The 21,978-nt window shown below is 44.3% G+C and overlaps 3 protein-coding genes across 9 annotated transcripts in view; 2 read left to right on the plus strand and 1 right to left on the minus strand.

Annotated features, from left to right (window-relative positions):
* LHX6 (LIM homeobox 6) overlaps positions 1-4,909 on the plus strand; it is a 17,150-nt gene extending 12,241 nt beyond the window's left edge. For 4 of the 5 annotated variants that reach the window (XM_085076743.1, XM_085076746.1, XM_085076744.1 and 1 more), the window contains one exon: positions 1,249-4,909. In XM_085076743.1, coding sequence (XP_084932869.1) covers positions 1,249-1,269 — 21 coding nt within the window. In that variant the 3' untranslated portion in view covers positions 1,270-4,909. The remainder of the gene's footprint in view (positions 1-1,248) is intronic. The other variant, XR_014855441.1, reaches the window with a different exon arrangement.
* On the minus strand, positions 4,154-18,461 carry MORN5 (MORN repeat containing 5). Of its 3 annotated transcripts, none has more exons than XM_085076747.1 (6): positions 18,374-18,461; positions 17,974-18,121; positions 17,611-17,722; positions 16,594-16,725; positions 5,481-5,595; positions 4,154-4,259 (listed from the first exon to the last, which is right to left on the minus strand). In XM_085076747.1, exons 1-5 carry the CDS (start codon positions 18,439-18,441, stop codon positions 5,519-5,521), a joined length of 537 nt encoding a protein of 178 aa, XP_084932873.1. In that variant the 5' UTR covers positions 18,442-18,461; the 3' UTR covers positions 4,154-4,259; positions 5,481-5,518. The 3 variants fall into 3 exon arrangements, with proteins under 3 accessions (XP_084932873.1, XP_084932874.1, XP_084932875.1); XM_085076748.1 differs by having other exon boundaries at positions 4,154-4,471; XM_085076749.1 differs by having other exon boundaries at positions 18,401-18,435.
* A 4-nt stretch (positions 18,462-18,465) lies between these two features.
* On the plus strand, positions 18,466-21,008 carry NDUFA8 (NADH:ubiquinone oxidoreductase subunit A8). Its single transcript, XM_085076751.1, has 4 exons — positions 18,466-18,611; positions 18,696-18,859; positions 20,139-20,304; positions 20,762-21,008. Exons 1-4 carry the CDS (start codon positions 18,561-18,563, stop codon positions 20,897-20,899), a joined length of 519 nt encoding a protein of 172 aa, XP_084932877.1. The 5' UTR covers positions 18,466-18,560; the 3' UTR covers positions 20,900-21,008.
* Positions 21,009-21,978: the final 970 nt, after the last annotated feature.

Here is a 21,978-nt window from a genome sequence, read left to right on the forward strand (position 1 = left end):
CACGAGTTAACAAAAAAGATTTATTTCTTGCGGATTGCAGTGTTGCTTAAAAAAAATAACTGGCTGTTACAATATTTGAAGCAGGAATGTTATTTCACAATGTCTGGCCAGGGGACAATATTGCATGTTGATATTTTTCTGTTCAACACTTCCAGTATCTGCTCTAACACACAGATTATTGGGGGCAAGACTTCTCAACCATGCTCAGGCTTGTAAGATTTTATTTAGGACCCTGGGTTCAGTGACTTCCTTTTGAGGAAACATTGAGCCTTTGGCAACTCTTAGTGGTTTTAGCTTTTGTGTTTAGTGTTAGATGTTCTCAGCACCTCTCTTTTCAGATTTCTCACAGTGCAGTCACTTATTGAGCTCTGTTTCAATGGGCAGAAGCAGGGGCACAGCAAAGCTACTTTTTCAGTCTAAATTCTACCATTTTGTCATGATATATACCCAGCAAGCTGCTGAGTTTTCCCGAAACTTTATACAGTCCTGGTGCTGTTGTTAGAGAAGCTTCACTGCAGCAAGCAGCTCCTGATTTTAAAGCAATTACTTACTCACAGCTGTTGCAGAACAGGGTTCTCAGGACATGGAGGTGCCCCCCAACCAGCTCCTTTTCCAAACAATCACTTGCATGGTGAATTCCTGAAAACTGAAGTAGCGTTTTTTTTCCCCACATCCAAAATTTTTTTTAAAGCAGTGATAGGTGAGATCCTGGGAAAACACATTTAAATGCTGAGTGTGTGTTTCCCTCTGCCTGTGGGGCACACCTTACCCTCATTTTGGGGTGCTCAGTGCAGTGGCTGGGGAGAACTGAGCTGTGTCCAGCTGGGGAAGCAGGGAAGGGCTGTACCTGCAGAGCAGTGAGGTGCAGTGTTTGAGGGGAGCCTGTGCTGATCAGTGAGTGAGGTGGACAGTCAGGACTGCTGCTCATGGTCTTTGTCTTTCTTGGTGGCTGCTGTATCACAGAACAGAGGAAAGAAATGCTTGTTTTGGTGCGCTGTGGGTTTTGTTTGGTTTCACAGCTGAAGGTGTGGAGCACCTCAGCCACAGTCCCACCTGGGCCCCTGGCAGCTCCTTCCCTGGGCAGGGCTGGCAGCTCCCGGGCAGGCAGTGCTTCCAGAGAGGCTTTTCCCATGAGGAAGTGGCTGCACAGCCGAGCCAACGTCTGTTCTGCTGCTCCCGAAAGCACATCACCGTGGTGAGACTCTCTGTCTCTGGGATCTGCTGACACTCTATCCCGTTTCCCCCCAGGTCATCCTCTTTCAGTACTGACGGCGCGGACTCTTCCTCACCTGCCCATGGCCCTACCAGCACCACTGCCCCTCAGCCGCTGACCAGCGCCAGCCCACGGCAACCGTCACAGTCCCGCAGGAGAAGCTCAGATCCAGACTCTCAGTTCTGTCCATTGACCAGCATCTCACGTCCGCTCTGATTTCTCCGGCGACACTCTGTGTATGTGTGTGTTGAGTGCAGAGTTACATTTTACACTTGTTTCTTGTGGACTTGTAGAATGACCGTGAGTCTCTCCAAGGCAGTGCCAGACACAGTCAAAACTGGTGACTCTACTGTGCTTGCAAGTCTTGCTCCCAAACCCATGGGAATATGAACAACCCAGAACACGCTGAGTCTCAGAGGGGTCGATGATCACCTCTGAACACAAAGGAAGGAGGAATTTACGTGGTTTGGCCTGATTCTCTTTTTGCACCAGTGAAGCGGTTCCTGGACATCCCTCCTTCTTTCCACTTGCATGTGTGAAATCTGAAATCGGCTTTTTGGCTCAGCAACTCGATATATAGACAGACCTTCCTGAGCCAAACTCGCAGGTAGCTGAGACTCCACTGAGTGGAAAACATGATGCCAGCTGGAAATAGGCAGTTTTCCTTCCTCCTCAAAGTGCTTTAGAATCACATGTCCTTTGATCACTCAAAGGTAAGTAAATCTTAGTGTTTTTCCCCCCCGTTTTATAGGAGGGGAAACAGAGATGTCCTAAATTGAGAGGAACCATGAGGGTTGGTGGCAGAGCCAGGTTTAGCACACTGAAGTTTTTGATTGCTGACTTGTTCTTAGAACACTGAATATCTCTCTCCTCTCACAGCCATCTGCCAAATCTTTTTTTTTTTTTTAAAGTTTTTTACTCTTGTTCTTTATTAACAAGCTTCTTTATTTCCTTGGAGTCATATTGGATCACAAATGGGTGATTTCAGAATGTACCTACAGAAAACTCTCAGACAATCCATACTCTGGGACTGGGAAGTCTCAATGGAAGGTGGCCATAAAGGCATAGAAATGTTCTGCCCTGCTGTGGACTCAAGTGCAGTCAGTGGAAACAATTGGGTAGAAACTGGAGACTAGTTAAAAAGGTGAAAACCGCAGTGATGCCAGCAGGAATGGTCACTAGCCAAGTGGACAACAAGGGGATGGCATCTTCCTTTGTCTGGCAGCATCGCTCTGACTCCCTCTGCCCTCTTGTTCTCCCTTGCTGGGCTATGGCTGTCGGTCCTGCCAGGCCCTGGGATGAGAGTGCACCCCAGGAGAACTGCTGGGCTCACGGCAACAGCAAAGGAAGTGCTCAGCAGTCTGACCCCAAGTCAGGAAAAGGACTCCAAAACGATCCCTCATTGATGGTAATAACGAGAAGTAAACGAGTGACCTCTGCCAGCCCTTCTCAGTTTGCACCAAGCCAAGAGCAGGTCGGTGAGGAAACCTCTCCACGCAATCACACAGGTCTGTCCTGCAGTGAAGTGTCTGTGAGGCTGCTCTTCCAAGAATGTGAAAGCCTATCCTGAGCCACAGCTAGTGAGGGATGTGACTGAACCGAGCCCGAGGAGCAGGAGATGGGAATCCATCTGTTACACAACTTGTTTTCAGTTGGAACTGTAGATACACGTGTTTTCCTCTCTGGGAGATCCTGGATCAATCAACATGGGCTGGGTGGGCAGCCATCCCACTGCTCTGGCCAACCTGTACTGCACATGTGGGGAGCATTCTGCCTGTGTCCCCAAACTCCATGGGACACCAGCAGCCACACCCATGGCTCCAGCTAAACCACGAGGAACGCTGCGGGGATGATGTGAGGAGATGGAGATGTCTGCTGAGGTGGCCACCGAGATCTCTTGGTTTGAGAAGTAACTGAGTAGAAGCACACATTGATATTGGTTGGAACAAATACATATATTGAGACAGAGTGATGGTACTACCTCGGACACTTGGGCCAGTATCTGTCCAATCGCAGCCAGCAGCTCTATCCCCAATTTAAAATAACATTTGAAAGGAGAGAGGGGAATTAAGTCCACAGGATATTATTGTCACCTCCTGATGTGTGAGTGACCATTTCCAGAGTGTGACCAGTGACAAGGCTCTCCCACACGCCTGACCTGACTGGAAGCACCTCTGCAGAGATGTCCCCTCGGGGAGGGGACAGTCACCACTTGCACCAGTTGCAGTCCTTTTTGTCCTTGTCCGTAGCAATGAGTGAAGGACGGGTGTTCCCTTGGCTGGCTCTGGGTGAGTGTTTGTCATCACAGGCTGAGGAGGTTGCTGTGTCCATGCAGAACAGCCTCGAGGTGCTCGTGGGGGCTGGGGGTCACCGGGGCCTGACTTTGTTCTCCATTTGTGCTCACACATCCTAATGCCCATTTAGTTGTGGAATTAGTGCCATAAAGGATGAGTAGTTATTTCATTTAAGACTGAAGGAGAGACTTCAGGCTGTAACTTGCCCTGACATCCCACAGTCTCTGAGATTGCCACAACTGTTTTGTTGAGGGAGAAAAGGGTTTGATGTGTTTCTCTCTTCTGTCTCTGCGATGCAATGAAAGGGAAACTATGAAATATGTATCTGCTAAATACCAACTTGGTCAGAAAAACCCCACTTGTGAAATGTCCTGGATATGGAAGGGTTTGTAACGATACACAGCAGGGCTGGAGTGCAAGGCAGGGGCTGAGGGAACCTAGGTGTTTCTCTCCAGGGACGTGGGCTCACCACAGACTGTGCTCGGGGCACTTCCCCCCATAAGTAGCCAGGAGCAGCTTTGCTAATTCAGAAATCAGGCTCTGTTTATATTAAGCCCAAATTGTTTGCAAAAACTGGAAGCAATTCAGCTTGTGCAGTTTTAGAGCTAATTATGTGTATGGAAAATACTCAACTGTACCAAGAATGTAAGAAATCTTCTAATTTATTCAATACATTGTTTCACAACATATTTCACACTGACTGTTGCCACTGAACCAAACCTTATCTCAGGTCATTTGCATTCATCTCCTGTCTGTGGATTAAAAAAAAATAAAATTAAAGTCATTCTCATTTTCTTAGTTTATTCAGTAATTGCCAGATGGGTTCTGGTGCAGCAATGCAGACTCCACGCACTAAACTTTTCCAGTTGCTATTTACAAACCCTTTTGCAGACAGAATCCACTGAAGACAGCCAGCGAAAGGCTCTTCACTCCAGTTTAATAAGGTAACTCATAGGGCTCGGCTCTGGAAGTGGGATGGCTGAAGGTTTTATCACCAGTGGTTTTTTTTGGCTCATGCTGGTTAATCCCAATGCCCGAGCTAAAGGTGCTTACACAACTCACTCGTTGGGATGGGGAGTGGAACCAATCCTGCACTACTATCAGTGATTTATCTGTAGGATGCCAACTAAACACCAGTTTTATTCCATCTGCCAATCATTTTGTTGTAGCATGTTGCAATTCTGCATGTCTTGGCTACAATGGTTAAAAAAATTTTTCTCTGAATGAGTGGACAGTCAAGACTAATATTTATTTTAAAAAAGTAAAACAAAATTGTAAGCACTTTTTGTAAAACCAATGTCTGTTTTGTTACATACTTTTAATGTTGTGCTTTGTAAATGTCTTATTTGTGTAATAAATAAAGTTAATGCAAGTAGAAGTGCTGGCACTTACATCCAGAAAATGATGTAATTCCATTTTATTTTATTTTTAAATACTTTCTGGCTTACTAATCAAGCAGCAACCCACCCAGTTTTCCTCTTTTATTATTTCGTTAAACTCTGGCTTCAGGAGAGTTCAACAAACGTTCGTAGTAAATGGATATAATTTCCTAGTTAGCAAACCAGTCATTAAAGAATACCTCTGGTGTACATTATTACAATGATCAATCAATATCAAAGTACTGAGCAAAAAGAGAGGAAAGGAATTCACCAGGACAGCTAACTAAAATCTGGGAAAATAATGTTGATTAAGATGGATTTGAATGACTTCAACACCGAATCTGAGGCACTCTTTTTAACAAATTGTTTTCAGGCTTAATAATGTTTATACATACTACACTGCACACCTCTCAGGAATATTATTGTGAGTACAGTCGGCTTTTTTGCCATGGCTTTTGCTCAGCATGACTGATTAAATGATTATTTCCATTTTTGTTTGTGCTGACAAAGATGACAGAAAGATTATATTCCTGTCAAGGGAAAGGGTGAGACAAATCCATGAGGAGAAATTGCGTTTATTGTGAATCAGATTACCTGCTTTGCTGGAATATTGTTGTCTGGCAAAAACTGTTTTATGGTTTCAGTTTGCTCTCAGTTAAATCCGAGGCTTTCCGGCAGGTCCGAAGGATCCATTCATGCTCCTCATCGTCTGAAAGGGAGAGAAAGAAAACGTTAAATATCCCCATGTCAGATCTGCTCTCTGCATCACTGGGGTCCAGCTCGAACAAGCCATTTTTCCTTTGAAAAACAGACCCATTTTTTAGCCATTGGCGTCTCTTAGAACACTTTTTTTTTGTTGGTTTAAAAGATTGTGTGCTGTTGTGTGGGAATTTGTCAAGGCAGGAGGTACTGAGTCTGTGGCAAGGACTGATTATTCATCTGTTTGATAAGCTTAGCTTGGGTGAACTATGAGATTTACATGTAGAGATTTTATATTTTGTCTTTTTGGGTAAAATATGCAGGAGAAATGTTGAAACTATCAGAAATTAGGATAAGCATTTTTCAAGTACTCTGCTTGTGTTACTTGTCAGTTTATGAAAAGTGAAGATAAAGAAAATTTTATAGTAAAATCCCAGGTTTTTGTCTTCCAGCTTTTCTTTCCATGCTGTTTTTGAGATGTGTGTTGTGGCAGGTATTGATAAGCTGATGTGGTGGCTGAGAGATATTTCAGACCAACTCCTGGGTCCCTTGTTAGTATTCATGTCTGTCGTATTTATTCTGAGAGCATAATGACAGTGTGGAAAGGAAAAAAAAAGCGAAGACAATGTAGGAAAAAAACTACTGACCAGCAAAGTTTGAATAGTAATTTTGTGCATGATTTACAAAAAAAATAGCTTGGCGAATATTAAGTTGTGGCTTCTTAATTTAAGGGATTTAAATAGTCTTGTCTCCAAAAGCTGTTCTGCAGCCTTTTTTTTTGTGTTTGTGGAGGAGAAAAAAGATCTGTGTAGCAAACCAGGAAAAACAAACTTCAAAAAGCCTTGGAAAAAAAAAAAATCAAACTATTACTTAAAACAATACCTGTATTTATTTTTATATAAATGAAATATAGTCGAGCTGCTTCTTGCGTTTACCACTGTCTTAACAAATTCATATTAGGTGCTTGTGATGTGTGTAAAAGTCTAAATTCTGAGGGTTTGTGGCAGCCCGTGTTACGTACAAGCACAGATGATTGGGAGGAGGATGGGGTGTACCGCGGTGCTGTGACCATCACAGTCCTGTTTATTCACACCGCTGGGCACCCTGCTTAGCTAGGTCAAAGCACATGGAGAAAGAAGCATTGTTGCTTCTTTGGGAGTCAAATTTTCATGGAGATCTTTTGACTGCGGAGTTGTACCTTCGTGTTAAAGCGACAGAGGAGCATTTGAAATGCAAAAGAAAGGTCCCGGGGGTGAAGTGTTAAGCGAAGTTAAAGTTCCCAGAGGGGAGGGGTATGTGACAAATTCGGTCTGATGCACAAATCGTCAAGCTTGGGGATTAATCTTGACTGTGGTGGGTTGTGAATCGAGTCAGCTTTGTCTTTCCTTTTTCTTCCTTTTTTTTTTTCCCCTTTCATTGATGGCTGAGAGCCGGGCGTGCATCTCAGGTGCTGCTCACACACAGCTCCATTGGAAAGCATCCTGGATGCATAATCTGGATAAAATAGCTAACTTCAGATCCTTCAGTGTTTCACTGATCTCTTTTTTAATTCCTTATAGATCCATAACAAAATACCCCGTTAATGGCGCATTTCTAATTCGGGTCTAAAGCAGGAGAAAATAGATGCTGAAAAAATATGTTAAAAGAGGAATTAAAAACATGAGCACTGAATCTTGCTTAAAGACCACGCAATCCTCACAGGGAGATTCCACCGAGGGCTGCAACAGGAATGCAAATGTGGTCCTTAAGCTTTCTTAAAAACAACATCCAAGCCATAATCAATGTGCTGGCTTTTGTTCTATGCTCTCACTAGGTGTTGCAGATGTGATCATCACGTGAGCCTCGGCTGTGACAGATATTGTCCAGTCTGTGTGGCTCTGTGATTTTAGCTGGAATTGCCTTCACACACACAAAAAAAATTTAAAAAAAAAAAAAAAGTTTATCTGAGTTTGTAATAATTGCATGGAAATTAGACTTTTGTCTATTTCTGCCATGGTGAAGGAATAAGCAAAACTTAAGGATGCTGTGCATCACCAGTGTCTGGCTGGGCACAGCTGGTTCACCTGAGTGTTAGAAATAACCAGAGAATCTCAGAGCCTTTGACAGAGCTCATCCAGCTGAGCATCAAGGCTATAAACACAAAGAAAGGCAGATGCTAACTTGGCTTCAGCTCAAGGTTTTCCAACATACCCTTGGTTTGGCCAGATTGTTTCCTTCTGCACTCTAGGATTTCCTGGTCTCCTAGGAGAGCACCCAGGATAAGTCACTCCAAGGATCTTAGCCCTGCCAGTTCTGCTCTAAAATGTCTTGGTCCACGCAGAGATCTGAGCCCATGCAAATTCAATATGTGCTCACAAGCCCTACTTAACTTGCATATAGTTTAAGCAGATGGAAAAACTGAGCAAATTTCAACTTCGTGCATGAAAAGGAAAAATAGATGTAATGACTCAACGTCAAGTAAATCCCTAGAACTGCCATCCAACCCAGTGTGATGTACAACTGGTCCTTGGTCTAGGTAAGGGGAAATGAAAGAAGTGATCCAGGACAGGGAGAAGAACCACAGCCCAGGGATGAGAATGGCTCCAGGGCTGGCTATGGGAGAGGAGGCAGGGAAATATTAGAATGTAAAGAGTTAAGCTATGGTAAAACATACTTTTGCTACACTAAAGAAGACTGGTTGATAATTACTGTAGTTTTAGGGCTATTTGAATCAGTGCAGCTGCAACCTCTTCAGTAGTAACCCCTGAAACAAGACAAACTGGGTTTATTGTACTGAACAAGTCTTAAAGCTCCTCCCTGATTGTTAGTAATTGGCAGCAATGGACTTAACAGCCTCTTGACTACCCTTTTTACACTCTACCTGACTGTGCAGCTAACAATTTAAATCACAGATGCCGATCCTTCTTTGTGGCAGCTGCTTGTTAACTACACGTTCCTCTTTTTCTGTCACTGGCTGCTTCCATAACCCTGCAACACCAGGGTTAGATTGGAGAATCACATTTCATCAATATTTAAAATGGAATTAAACCTTGAAGTTTGATTAATGCTACCAGATAGTGAGTTGTAATTACTATTTTGCAAATTGCAATTGTTTGAATATGTTAATATGATTGTCTAAGCACATCTTCACCTTCAGAAGTAATTTTCCTTTTAAAAAAGATTTGAAAAAAATACAAACTCTTTAATCAGTGCTAAATTATCACCCTGTGCACAATTAGGTAGAATGGAGTTCTTCGTGTGGTGTGCTGAATTTTGTGTCAGCATATTTATCTTTAAAAGTTTATCCATTTTTTTAGATTTTCCTCAGTAGTACAAACAGTGATGGAACAGACTTTGCTGAAAGAGGACTAACCATGCTGGTGTTTGAAGGTAAAGGAAAAAAGCTTTGTCTGAGCATTTCACTGCAATCTGGTATATCCCTGTGCAGTTAGTAAATGTTACCCATCTATTTCTTCCAAAGTCGGTGAAATATAATCATTATTATCATGACATATCATGGAAATCTTGAAACTGAGACAGCACAAGATTGCAATGGATGAGCTCTTGAATTATTTCCTTGTGTCTCAATAAAAATGAGATCAGTTTCTAGCACCCACTAAATATATCTTGAATACTGTGGGTGAGATCCTCAGCCAGCCCACACTGGGACAGCTTCTCTGTAATTTTTGGGATTAATTCAGGCTGTTTTCATTAAGCAGGCAGAGGCACATGGAGCCAACCCTGGCAAGCACCTGCATGACTGATCCCCAGAAACAGCATCTGCCCTCAATAGCTGACTAACCAGGGCTGCAAGTCCTCCTGCTCTCCTGGTGGACACTGTCTGCACAGTCAACAGGTCAGTCTGGAGAGTCTCTCCAGGTAAAAAAGGCCCAACTACAGCTGCTGGTTGTCATGTTCTCCTATAAACAGCCCATTTCAAAACTGGTTCTTCGCACCAAATATTGCTAGGCAAGTTTCTACCTTATTTTGGGGGGCTTTAGGGGAAGTTCCCAATGTCAGCTAGGTCCAAACAGGTGTCACAACCACTGCTAGGTGTATTCCACAGTGAGCACAAACTGCAGCCCACTTAGATCTGTGGGTTTCTGCTCCCTGCAAGATGAAACCACTTGCCTCCTTTCCAATGTTCAGGCTAAAAGTAATGGCAGAAGAGATTTCCCCAAATACCACACTCCAGATTTATCTCTCAACCGGGATTAGAAACAGCTGAAAATTCAGGGTGGCCTTGCTTCAGGGTGCTTCCAAGGGATGACATGAAAACACACTGTAATTTAGGTGCGTTTAATCTTCCTATATTAAATGCATATTGCAAAGTTTAGAATTATTTGCTTCTAACTATCATGTTTCTGCATTGCTTATGGAAACCTCAGCTGAAAGAGACTTCTAAGGACTCTGCATGCTTAGGTGCCTGTCATGGCACAGAGCTGAGACTGCCAGCAAAGGCACTATTGTCATGGAGACTTCTCTTAATTAATGCTTTCCCAGGAAATCACCTAGAAGTTGTGCTGAAATTGGAATACCCAGTGGTTTAAACAGGACAAAAACTGCATTATTCACCTTAAAAACCTTGTCTGGCTGTGTTAGGTCATTGCAGCTGTATGTGTTCCTGGTGTCTCAGAGGCTGTGTCTACACTGAAAGCCTGGTGCACTCTGAAATTCAGATCCATGGCTCCCTCCCTGCTCCCAAGGGCATGTGGGGCCAGATGGGAGTGTCACCCCTTTGTTTGCTCTGTTAAAGCCTGTGTGAGCAAGGAGAGGTGTCAGTGTCCCTGGGATGTGCCTCCACCAGCACAGGGAGCCCTCAGAGCTCTGGCACAGCCAGCTTTCCATGCCCTCCTTTGCAAGGGTGTGTTTACAACAGACCATCCTTGAGCAGCAGCTGAGCTTCCTCTCTGTTTGCAGAGGGCCAAGCACACGCAGCCCATTGTAAACAACAATATCACCGAATTCTTTCACATCCCTGACTCCTCCCAGCACCCGCAGCGCAGTTTATCATGTTCTTCCACTGCACAATTACAATGACATGTGATAGCATCTCAGCCATGGGCTCTGCCTGGCACACCCCTTCCATTTCCACTGCCCCCTCTGGATCCCCAGCACCCCTTTCCTTACTGCACCTGACCCCACCAACATCAAGGCTGGCAAGAAAATGGAAAATATGTTCTCAATTAACCTTTGCTTCCACCCACAAATTCGCACCCTTCCATTCTCTTTTAATTACTGTCATTCCAAAATGGCCCCCAAATGAACTTTCCATCTCTTGTAAAACTTGTTTTCACATGAACTGTATATTGGATGTAAGTGCCTATAAGACTTGTGTGGAACCTATTTAATGGATTCACAATAGGATGGTTAGCACCCAAACAAAGGTATTATTCTTGGCATGCCACTCTTTGGAACTGAAATTTTCACCGTTTTCAAAAAGATAAGACCAGGAAACCAGAAGGAACAATATATCTGCAAAAGCTATAGCTACTGAAATTACTGTAGTAACTTACATTGTGATGCAAATGTTAATATTATTGTTGCTGGCTATAGTCTTGCATATAAATCATGCTGGTTCATAATCTATTTTGCTGAATGAGGGATGTTTTAGATTAAAACATGTAAGCTAAATTTCACCTAAAAATATTCTTGGTTGCTCAGATGAGAAGTCTCCAAGTATCTCTGTCTGTCACCTGAGCAGACCTTGACACTGTGAAAGACATATATATGAATTTTGCAATGGCATCCAAAATATGCCTGATCTTAACACATTTCTGTATAAAAAGACACAAGAAGAGCATATGATGGGTAGGAAAATTGGTCCAACAGTTAAAAAAGTGTTTAGGGTAGAGTAAGAAAAAAAAAGGTAAGAATTTATTTGTTACGCATTGGGGATTATTTAAATCCAGAGCTCTGACATCGGGACAAAAGCTATCTAACTAAAAAACAGGAAGAGGTAGATAAGTGACACTTGGAGGTCCAAATCAAAGAGTTATAATACAATTTCTGACCTGCTTCTGGATGTAATATTTTTCAAGACTTCTGACTACCAAAGAGTCTGGAAAGCAAGTACCAGAAAGCTGGAATTGTATGAATGTAGCTAAAAAATTATGTCCTGGATGCAGGAGAAAAAAAGTATATGGGAGATGGGGGAGACAAGACCAAAAGGTGAATTTGTAGGTAGCTCTGTAGAGCCTTGTGGGCAAAGAGAAAAAGCTGAATGCCATGGCAGAGAGAAAAAGTATTTTTGCAGTGGTATTTTGGGGGAATATGAATCAAAGAGGCCAGCAAGAGGAATCAGCAGTAAAAAGGACAAGCACTCCAGCTGTTGCAAGAAAAGCTAAGGGCTACTCACATTTGTGTGCTCTACTTGTGTAAACGGAGAGCAGCATTGGCTCTCTGCTTTACAACCCTGCTTTCAGAAATAAGTTTGTCAGCCAAAGTAAAGAGAAAGAGATCAATGGATTGCAATAAACGGCATTTAACATAAAAATGAGTAAAATTTACAATCCAGTTAACTTGTTAAATGTTATAAAATCAGCAAACAATAGACACAATTTGTTTTGTTCAGAGCCCAGAGGTAGAGACCAAATCCTCTAAATTAATTTCTGCAAAAGCTGGGGGTTTTTTCCAAACAGGTCTGGATCCTATTCGTTGTAGAATATACTGATTACCAACTATTTTTAAGAGCTTTACACAAACATTATTTCTTTTGTTGTGTGAAATGCAGAATCAGCCATCTGGCAAATGCCCCAGAGCTAAAATCTTTTACATGACATATAATTCAAAATGATTAAATATACAACAGAAAATAGCTATAGCATTGCACTTAAAATAGCATGAACTTTTACTGCCGATCAAAACTGATTTCTTTAGCTTAACAAGTATCCAAAGAACAATTATTTGAAGAGCTTTTAAGAGTTTCAATATGTAGGAACTAAACCTCATCTAAATTCAGTATCTTAAGTCAAATAAAAAAGAAACAAATGTACAAAAGATTGAATGGTCCTGCCTTACAACTAGACATTTAAATCTATGGGAAGCTAAATTCATTCGAACAAAAATACTATATTCCCTCTGTATGTGTATTGCTGGGGCTTTCCTCTCCTTGCTCAGGGCATCTGCCAAAACAACTCGTACATTCTTAGGCAATGACTAGGGACTAGCCTGGAATCAGGCTGTTCATCCACTCCCTCCATCATCAGAATGGGCAATTTCAAAGAAGAACAGGGAATAAAGCTCTGTGCATGATCCCTCAGTGCAGTCAATCTTTTTTCCTGCACCACAGTCGACTCGAAGTTAAACTTGCTGTCTTTTTTCCAGAAATACTCCAGGCCTGAAAAATTGCCAGGTCCTCATCCCACACCCAGTTCTCCAGTAGTTTCTGAGAAAGAGCACGCAAACATCTGCATGTATTTGGGGTACATGAGGGTAGGTACAGAAATATTACCCTGAGCGATTATTGAGTGGTTATGGCTGTTTCTCAACTACATTTTTCAGACAAGTCAAAGTCTACATTTCCCAAAAAGCACTTGGTGCAAGTCAGATCTGAGTTGTAAGGAAAAAAAAAGTCCAAATGCAGTAGATTTCTTTCATGGATTTGCATACTTGGTTAAACCTGAAATGGCTGAACACATCATTGCCAACTGTCAAAAAAACCCTGTGCACTTTAGTTCTTTCAGACCAAGCATGAGAGCTTCCATCCCAAGGTAACAACGTGAGGAAGCTGTAAGTCTGTGATTACTAAAGCTCAGAATTAAAATGGCTTTGCCCCTTTGCCTGGGGAGTCACACCAGCCTCACAACCAAGGAACCTCAGACATTCTAACCCCAGACTTCCCTAAACTATAAGAAAATAATGTTCTTGAACCTTTTCAGCTCATAATGAGTCCTGAAGCAGCAGGATTTTCCCTGCTGCTTTTCACAAGACTTTCAGGCTTGTAGAAATGCTGATTGCTGGCTGGCTTGGGACTGCCAGCCCAAACCCCCTCTTAATAAGACACTTCTGCTGGTCTTCTGGGCCTAATCCTGCTCTTAATTCAGTTCCCTGACTGAGCTCTGAGTGTAAAGGCAGATTTTGTGTCTTTCTGCTCTTGATTTTATAGGAAGAGGTACAAATATATTTCAGGTAATGTTGATGGCAGTACAGGAAGCTCCCCTGTGCACCATACTAATTAAACCACAAGAAGAAATATGAAAATAGTAGCACAAATATCCTCATATTAGAAAGAGCAGAAGCATGTTTTACATTATTTAACCCATCCTTGGGAAAACCACAGGAGAAACAAGGCGATTTTCATCAGAAACAGCTTAGCTTTTCATCGAGAAAGGTTACCCAGGAACCATCCTGAGATCTTTTCCATCTCAGTACAAAAAATTTCCTATGTTACATGGTATTTTCTCTTTGAAAGTTATGGGCTTCTCTGATATTCAGAGAGCCTAAAATCTGACTGTCACAACTCTTCTTGTACCTCCCTGGTTTGCATTAAAAAAAAAGGTCTTGTAGTTTCTACTTTTCACTGAAACACTGGGAAATCTTCCGATCTTTCTATTGACCAAACTCTGCTACAAAGGTGCCAGGAGTCCTATTTCTGGGGGGAAAAAAAGAAAAATGAATACTCCTGGTGAAACAGGAGCCTGGTCCCAGTATCTATTCAAAATAAACAACGTATCTTCTTACAAATGAGCCTTCCCATTCTTATTTATGTGCTCAATTTTGCGTACTTCGCAATACTGGAAAAAAAGAAAAGCTTGAAGAACACATGGAGAATCGAGAGAAATTTGAGCATCCCCAAGGAAACAGAGGTTTAGGGACGGAGTAATAACAGCAAGGCTGTAATGAGAATTTGGAAAACTCTGCTAGATAAAAACGTATAACAAAGCTGTTGCTGTCATCTCATTCCCTGGGCCTGATTATGTTTTCACGATGGGCCTTTGCACTGCTCGGGCAGTGAGAGCTCTGTGAGTAAATGAGTATCAGACCTCCGAGCTAGCGAAGTGCAGAACTTGCCAGAGACTCCTCAGGAGTCTCTGTGGTGCTCAACATCCTCTCATCTCCACAGAGAAGTGCTGGAAGCGAATTCAGGAGGTTCAAATGGCTGCTTTCCTCTCCTCTGCAGCACTACCTGGATGCTGCCAGTCTGGAGGCAAGGCCGTGCCAAGGCTGAGTGATTCCTCGCTCCACAAACAGCCCAGAAACAATTAGGAATTGCTTCATAATAGGGCTGGGGTGAAAGGTGAGGACTGGAGTGTTCTGAAGCCTGCTGCCAGGGCCGAGGAAGACAGTGTCATTTTGGTAAACCTGTCAAGCTGTTGTAAGAACTTCCTGAATGCTTCCTACCATCTGCTTTTGATGCTTTCAAGACTTGGCTGGAAGCCTGGAGGTTTTCCTGCTCTTTCCTGCCCAACCTATAATGGAGTAATTCTGGATCTGTTCCCTGTCATCTCAGCCTCTTCCTCAGTTTCTTCTGCTTACAGCTGGGGTTTTTTTTAAATTTTTTTTTCTCTTTACTTTAGCAGCCCTGTGCCCTGAATCATCTCTCCTGGGGCGGCAGGAGTTCCTCTGATGTTGAACAAGTGCCGGGTTTTTCAATTGTGTTCATGTTCTTGAGAGGAAGGGTCTGGCCTACATGACACATTCCTTCTTCACACTCACATCAACAACTTGAGCTTTGTGTCCAGGCTCTGGCTGGAAGGGCCACACAAAGCCCATCTCGGTCAGGCTGCACGCTGTGCCGGGCTGCTGAGCCAATATTGATTGATATAATTTGTAGGGTTTGAGATAAATGTCATAAAGGACAATGAGTTCAAAGAACAGATTAAAAAACAATAAATTGAATTCCAAGGCGTTCCCTCCTGTACTAATCTGTGTAGGTTCCTGTGTTTTTGGAAAGCATGTTGCTTATCTTCCTCATCAGTAGGCCCACTGCATTCCAGTATTTTGGATCAATGCCATTTGTAATAATCTAGATCAGTTTTTATTCAACGTTTATAAAACAGGCCATGTATCACAGGGTATATTTTATAGCAGATGGTATCTCCAATTCATTTAAACCCCCCCACTTCCCTCCTCCAATATCACAGTGCACACTCACAAAAGCTCTTGAAAGTAGAGCAGAGCAGAATTTTTTTACAACAAATAGTAAATTTGCTGAAAAATGGAGTTTCCAAGCAACAAAACTGTTAAACTGTGGCACACTGAAAGTGAAATGTTCTGTTTTCTAGAAAAAAAACAGGTTTTGCAATTTGGACATTTGAGGAAATAAAAAAAAAAGCAGGGTGGGTGGTTGCTTTCAGAAATCAGTTTCATTTTAAAAACCTTTGCACTGAAAAGATGCTAAACACAAAGATTAAATAGCCAGAACACAAAGCAGGTTTTTTTCAGGTCAGTTTACATTTTTTGAGTTATCCCAGTGTCAGCTGTTTGGAGATCTTCTGCGGCTTTTAATTTGAAAAGTTTCTCTTTTGGCTTGGTAAGAACTAATTTTCCCCAGGGCTTATTAATTTGGGGACTTCTCCATGAGACCCAGTATTTGCCAGACTCTACTCCAAACACAGCTCTCCAGAGTGAAGGTTTCCCATTCAGGAAGGTCAGACCCAGACTAATTTTAATAAACTGGACTATTCCAACATGTAGAGATAAGCACAAGCTTAAGCACTTTGCTGGTTCACAACATGGAGCTTTTTAGCTTTCAGGATCAGTGATGTGCCCCTCACAACCACTCCCTTGCTTGAGATCATAACAGAAGAGACTGAAGATTTTTCTGAGATTAACATACCAAATGGTAATAAAATATATTTATTCATATATGCTTGGGAATACTGCATTGTAATTTTGCAAAATATGATTTCTACAGCTCTGGGGATACATAAATCACTGATAAAATAAATAAGTTGAAGATATTTTAGCTAAGTGATAATAGAACCAAGTCATGGACTTGTTTATGTTTTGGCTTTAATCAGGCAACGTAGAAGATACGAGAAATAAACTCTTCTTAGTTTACCTTGCAGCACAAGTTAAATCATACCTGCATTTCTCAGAAACTTGTGTTGGTAGTCAACAACAACTCTGGTTTTGGGGTTATAGAATCCATCAGCACAATCATAGCAACCTTCTGGGATTGTTCTGGGAGGATCCCGATTTGTAATCCGAGGAATGCCTGAAGGGTAAAAAAAAGGTGTTGGTTTGTTTTTTTTTTTTTTAATTTATGCCTTTGATCAAGATAACTAACATACATCTCCTTGGTGTTTGCTATAAAAATAACACAGTTACCTCACAATACATTTTGTAAAACATTTCATCAGTTTTGTATATGGGGAAAATGCAAATGGGAAAATGCACACACAAAGATTGTGTGATAAAAAGCTATCACTTTGATTTCCTCATTCACAGTCCTGTGATTCAGCCCACCAAGCTAACATTTACAAGTACAACCCTAAAATCCAAAATGGGGCCAGGAGAGACTGGCTGGCCTCACAGAACTACATGTCATCACTAAAATATTCTATGTATTGAGTATTGTGTGTATTATGTTACAGATTTTTCTTGTTTCCTTACAAAACCACCTTTTAACTACAATAAATAATAATATTATAAAAGTCTTTAGCAAAAATACAGACTCAACAAAAATGTTTGTTTTGGTATCTACTAAAAAACTATGTGGGGCACATGCTTGAACCTTCATTTGATGTCCTGGATGCAAACAAATTGCTTTTGCTTAACTTTTCTGTACCAAAATCACCCTGCTGATGCAGTGAGGGTGAAAAGTATAAAAGGGTTAATCGGGATATCAAAAGCTGGAGATAATAAAGCCCTGTCCTGCAGGTCATCATTCCAAGAGACCTGCTGTGGATGCAGAGCTGCAGCCCAGGCTGTGCTGGTGGAAGGTGGTGTCCACATTCTTCTGGCAGAGTCCGAGGGTTGGATGAAATTAGCCAGAGCATTTCTGCTCCATGTTACTCATGTAGCTGAATTAATCTTTCTTAAGCAAAGTTGTTAGTTTAATTCCTTCCAGACTCTTAGGATCGCAAATGCAATTTAGTACCTGGTGGTTTAAAACCAGAACAGATTTCTGAATAAAATCTCCTGTCGTAGCCATCGCAGTAATGCCATTTTTTCTCATCGTATTCGAGACCATCTGCAAAAACGTATTTCACCTGCAAAGCATGTTCGAGTGCAGAGTTAATAAACATGATGGATGGACGGAGCGCCAAGGCCGGTTGCACGGCAGAGCTCCAGCAGGGCCAGCGCTCGGCTTTTGTCGGGAATGGCTGTGCCAGCAGCATCCCCCCATCCCGAGGGCCAAACACTGCCTTGGCTCGGAAATTTTGGTATTTCACCGCCAGAGCTCCCTGCCGGCGGGGTCTCCTGCCAGCGGAGCCCCTCGGGGTGAAGCCCCCGGCCGTACCTGCGTGGGCACCCCGCGGACCCAGAGCGCCCGGTACCTGCCGCCGCTGGGCAGCAGCAGCTCGCCCCGCCCGTGGAACATGCCGTCCCACAGCTCGCCCCGGTACTCCGTGCCCGTGGGCAGCGCGTAGCGGCCGAATCCTTCCATCCTGGGGGAGATGGCGGGTGGGTGGTGGTGGCACCACCGGGTGGTGGCCTCCCCGGTCTCACCAGCCCTCCGCGACCTCGCCGGTGTCCCCACGGCCTATCTGCCACCCGCACCGCCCTGGCAGCACCCCCCTTGCCCGCCCCGTCTGACCCCCCGGCCCACTTGTCCCCTGTGAACCCCGCTGTGCCCTCCGGCCCCCGCAGTCCCCGCTGTCCCCGCAGTCCCCGCTGTCCCCGCTGTCCCCCCGCCCCACCTGCCGCGCACGATGCCCCCCTGGTACCGATCCCCCGCCAGCTCCATGGCGGCGCTTCCCGTCACCATGGCAACAGCCCCGCCGCCATGGCCCCGCCCCCGCCCGCCCCTTCCCCGCGGCCCCGCCCTCCCCGTGGCGGCGCGTGCGCAGTGCGGGGCAGCGCTGAGGGCGCTCAAGGAGAGCCGCCATGCCCGGGGTGCTGCGGGTGCCTCCGTACGAGGAGCTCGAAGTGCCGGAGGTGAGTGCGTGAGGGGGAGCGGGGCTCTCCCCACCGTGCCCTGCCTTCCCCGCCCGCCCTCACGGCCGCTGTGCCCCGCCGCAGGTGGCGGTGAGCTCGTCTGTGCTGAAGGCCGCGGCGCACCACTATGGCTCGCAGTGCGATAGGCCCAACAAGGAGTTCATGCTGTGCCGCTGGGAGGAGAAGGACCCGCGCAAGTGCCTGAAGGAGGGCCGACAGGTGAACTCGTGCGCCCTCGACTTCTTCAGGTGAGCGGCTGCCAGCCGGGACACGCCGGCCGAGCCCCAGGGCCCTGGAGGTGACAGTGCTGCGGGCCCTGCCCGGTGGTGTCACTCGAGCGCTGGCGGTCACTCCTTCCAGTGGAACATCCCTGCTCTGGAGCCAGGCTGGGAGAGCTGCGGATGTTTAGGCTGGGGGAGAGAAAGATCCGGGGTGACCTTAGTGCAGCTCTCAGTACCAGAAGCGCCTACAAGAGAGCTGGAGAGGGACTTGTGACAAGGGTGTGAAGTGACAGTACAAGGGACCATGGCCTCACACTGAGAGAGGGCGGGTTTAGATTAGCATTAGGAAGAAATCTTTCCCTGTGAGGGTGGTGAGGCCCTGGCACAGGTTGCCCCAGGAAGCTGTGGCTGCCTCATCCCTGGAAGTATCCAAGGCTAGGTTGGACAGGGATTGGGGCAGCCTGGGATAGTACAAGGTGTCCCTGCCCATGGCAGGGGGTGAAACGAGATGAACTTTAAGGTACATGCCAACCCAAACTATTCTGTAAGTCCATGATTCTCATTAAAAACGCTGCTGCCATCACAGCCTTCAAAACCTTTACTCTTGCTTCTTAAACTTTTAACTCCTGAGGATAGAGGCCATGTGTTTTGTCTTCCTTATTTATACATGAGTTTATCCTGTCATTTGAAGCTCTTAGGCCTTTGTTTCAGAGCAAGTGGCCTGGGTTTTTTTTGGGAACTCAGGGCAGTGGTGTGAAGCTGCTGCACCTTGCAGCTTTGTTGTGAACTCCAGGAAGCCAACTGGAGCATTGCATTGTCTGTCCTCCCTGTTTCACAGGTGAACTACTGACAAAGCTTGAGCAGGTGCACCACCTGCCCCTCCAAGGCACGTAATGCTAGTAAAGGACCTAATTTAGTTACCTCCAGGCATGTTCATCTGCAGTCTAGCGGCTGAAACCTCTGTCCAAAGCACGACTTCTTAAGCTTAAGATAAAAAATTACTTGGAAGCATTAGTACACTGTATAACTAAATTATTTGCCAAAACAAAGATATCCTGTAGAGGAGCTGTGAACATCTACCCAGCAAGAATACCCTCCACATATCAGTTAAGTTATTGCTGTCACTGATTGCTGCTGCAGTGAGGCAAATTTCACACCTATTTGTAGCACGTACTGGCTTGACGGAAGGTGTAGATGTTCCTTAAAGCTGCACAAACCACTTTATCCCAAGTTGAGGTTGGAATGAGCGAGAGAGAAGAGCGCTGAGGGGTGTTTGCTGAGGGGTTTGTGCCTGTGGTGTCCCCAGGAAGATCCGGACGCACTGTGCCGAGCCCTTCACCGAGTACTGGACGTGCATCGACTACAGCAACCTGCAGGAGCTGCGCCGCTGCCGCAAGCAGCAGGCAGCCTTCGACTCCTGCGTGCTGGACAAGCTGGGCTGGGTGAGACCCGACTTGGGAGACCTCTCCAAGGTAACTTCTTGTCTTTGGGGACAGGCAGGCAGATACGGCTGTCCCTCCTTGTGCACGTTTTGTCCAGGTCTCCAGCATTTCCTGGCCAGATGGTGGTTTGTGAACTTGGCACTGGAAGTTTGTGGGGTAGTAGAACTCAAGACTGGCAGCATTTCCCAGGGTTGCTTTTCCAGAAGACTTGCGCTTTTCTTAGACAGTGAAACTCTTGTTTTTTGCTTTTTCTGGTGTAGAGACTTTTCCTTTAGGAACGAAGCTCACACTCGCTTGGAGCTACTCTAGTTGTGATGAAACACCCCTCCCTTCCCTTTTCTTAGAAGTATTGAGGAGCTTTCATCAACTGAACAATGTGTCCTTACTATTGTTTGGTTCTTCTTGGTAGTTCTTCCTTTAGGTTCTGACTTAACCTGGCTATTAAATGCTGTGAGAAGTTGTATCACTTCTTTGCATTTCTTTCCAGGTTACGAAGGTGAAGACAGACCGTCCTCTGCCTGAGAATGCGTATCACTCTAGACCCAGACCAGAGCCAAACCCACCCACAGAAGGGGAGCTGAAGCCCTCTCCCCTTGGCAGCAGGCTCTTTTTCTGGTCCTGGTGAAGTGGGCAGGCTGTGCTGTGACTCAAGTGCAGAGATGTGGCACTTGCACATGTAAATTGTGTGGTGTGTGTTGGGTGTTAACTAATAATTAAAGAGCCCCAAATCATTATGTGGCTGAGCAGACTTCTTTAAACTCATAGCAACAAGAACAATGCATTTCCCTGTTTTGCTCAGAGCTCTCTGCAATCACACAGCCCTTGGGACCCTCTGGGCACCAGTAACGTCAGCTGGTTGATAATGATTACCAGGATTGTCTGTGATGTGTGTAAACGTAGTTCCAGTCATTGACTGCTGTCCCATCAATCACAAACTGGCATGAGACTTGATTTACTTGCTGAGAACATTGCCTCATGGATCAAGGAAACTCTGGGAACAAACAAGTCGTTAATGTCTTCCCTTAGTCTTGCAACTGATAATTGTACATATTTTCCAAGGGATTCCTGTAGAGGTTTAACCTAAAATCTGTCTTGGAGCAAAGGGTGTTGTGGAGTCTGTGGTGTTGGCTAGGTAGGAGGGCAGTGCTGTTTCTGCCATAAAGATCCCTGTTGTGATTCCCAGCTGCTCATACAATATTAGTTAGTGACTTCCTCTTTTTTGACTGTTTTATTGGGGGAACACAAGCTACTTTATCAGAAAAATCATACTAAATTTTCAACACCTTTAAGGAAAAATTTTCTCCTAAAGGATCTTGTGCCCCATTAAGTAGTGTAAGAAAGTAGCTTGTATTGTCTCAAGGCCCTGACTTAAAGGGTTTGGGACAATTTTTTGCTGTGATGTTCTTTTTGATAGAGTGTTACTGAGCTTTTTTTAAATTTATCTTTTCTACAATATCTGAAAGTCGTGTTTTTCGTATGAGTTGGATCTAATCATTCATTCACTTCCACCCAATAGCAAAAGCCTTGTAAAGGTCAGAAAGACTTCCGTGAACTTGTTTTTCCAAAGCAATGTGCAGTTTAACTTGCTCTGGGTGAGATTGTCTCACCTGGACCTTGGCAGAGAGTGGAGCTGTGCTCCTTGTGTAGCCTGCTGGTCGTAGAATCTGAAGATTTACCATCTCCTTGTTTGAGGTAGGATTAAAC

This window comes from Lichenostomus cassidix, chromosome 17 (assembly GCF_008360975.1).
Source record: "Lichenostomus cassidix isolate B80296 chromosome 17, HeHo_3.0, whole genome shotgun sequence".
NCBI classification, from domain to species: domain Eukaryota; kingdom Metazoa; phylum Chordata; class Aves; order Passeriformes; family Meliphagidae; genus Lichenostomus; species Lichenostomus cassidix.

Bases quoted from the DNA above. Each gene is read 5' to 3' on its own strand.
- MORN5 (XM_085076747.1), bottom strand. From the start codon at position 18,441: ATGGTGACGGGAAGCGCCGCCATGGAGCTGGCGGGGGATCGGTACCAG. The intron at 18,122-18,373 runs GTGGGGCGGGGG...CATCTCCCCCAG, and splicing joins GGGGGCATCGTGCGCGGCAG to GATGGAAGGATTCGGCCGCT. The intron at 5,596-16,593 runs GTATGATTTAAC...TCTCCCTTTCAG, and splicing joins CAAGTTTCTGAGAAATGCAG to ACGATGAGGAGCATGAATGG.
- NDUFA8 (XM_085076751.1), top strand. From the start codon at position 18,561: ATGCCCGGGGTGCTGCGGGTGCCTCCGTACGAGGAGCTCGAAGTGCCG. The intron at 18,612-18,695 runs GTGAGTGCGTGA...GCCCCGCCGCAG, and splicing joins AGGAGCTCGAAGTGCCGGAG to GTGGCGGTGAGCTCGTCTGT. The intron at 18,860-20,138 runs GTGAGCGGCTGC...TGGTGTCCCCAG, and splicing joins TGCGCCCTCGACTTCTTCAG to GAAGATCCGGACGCACTGTG.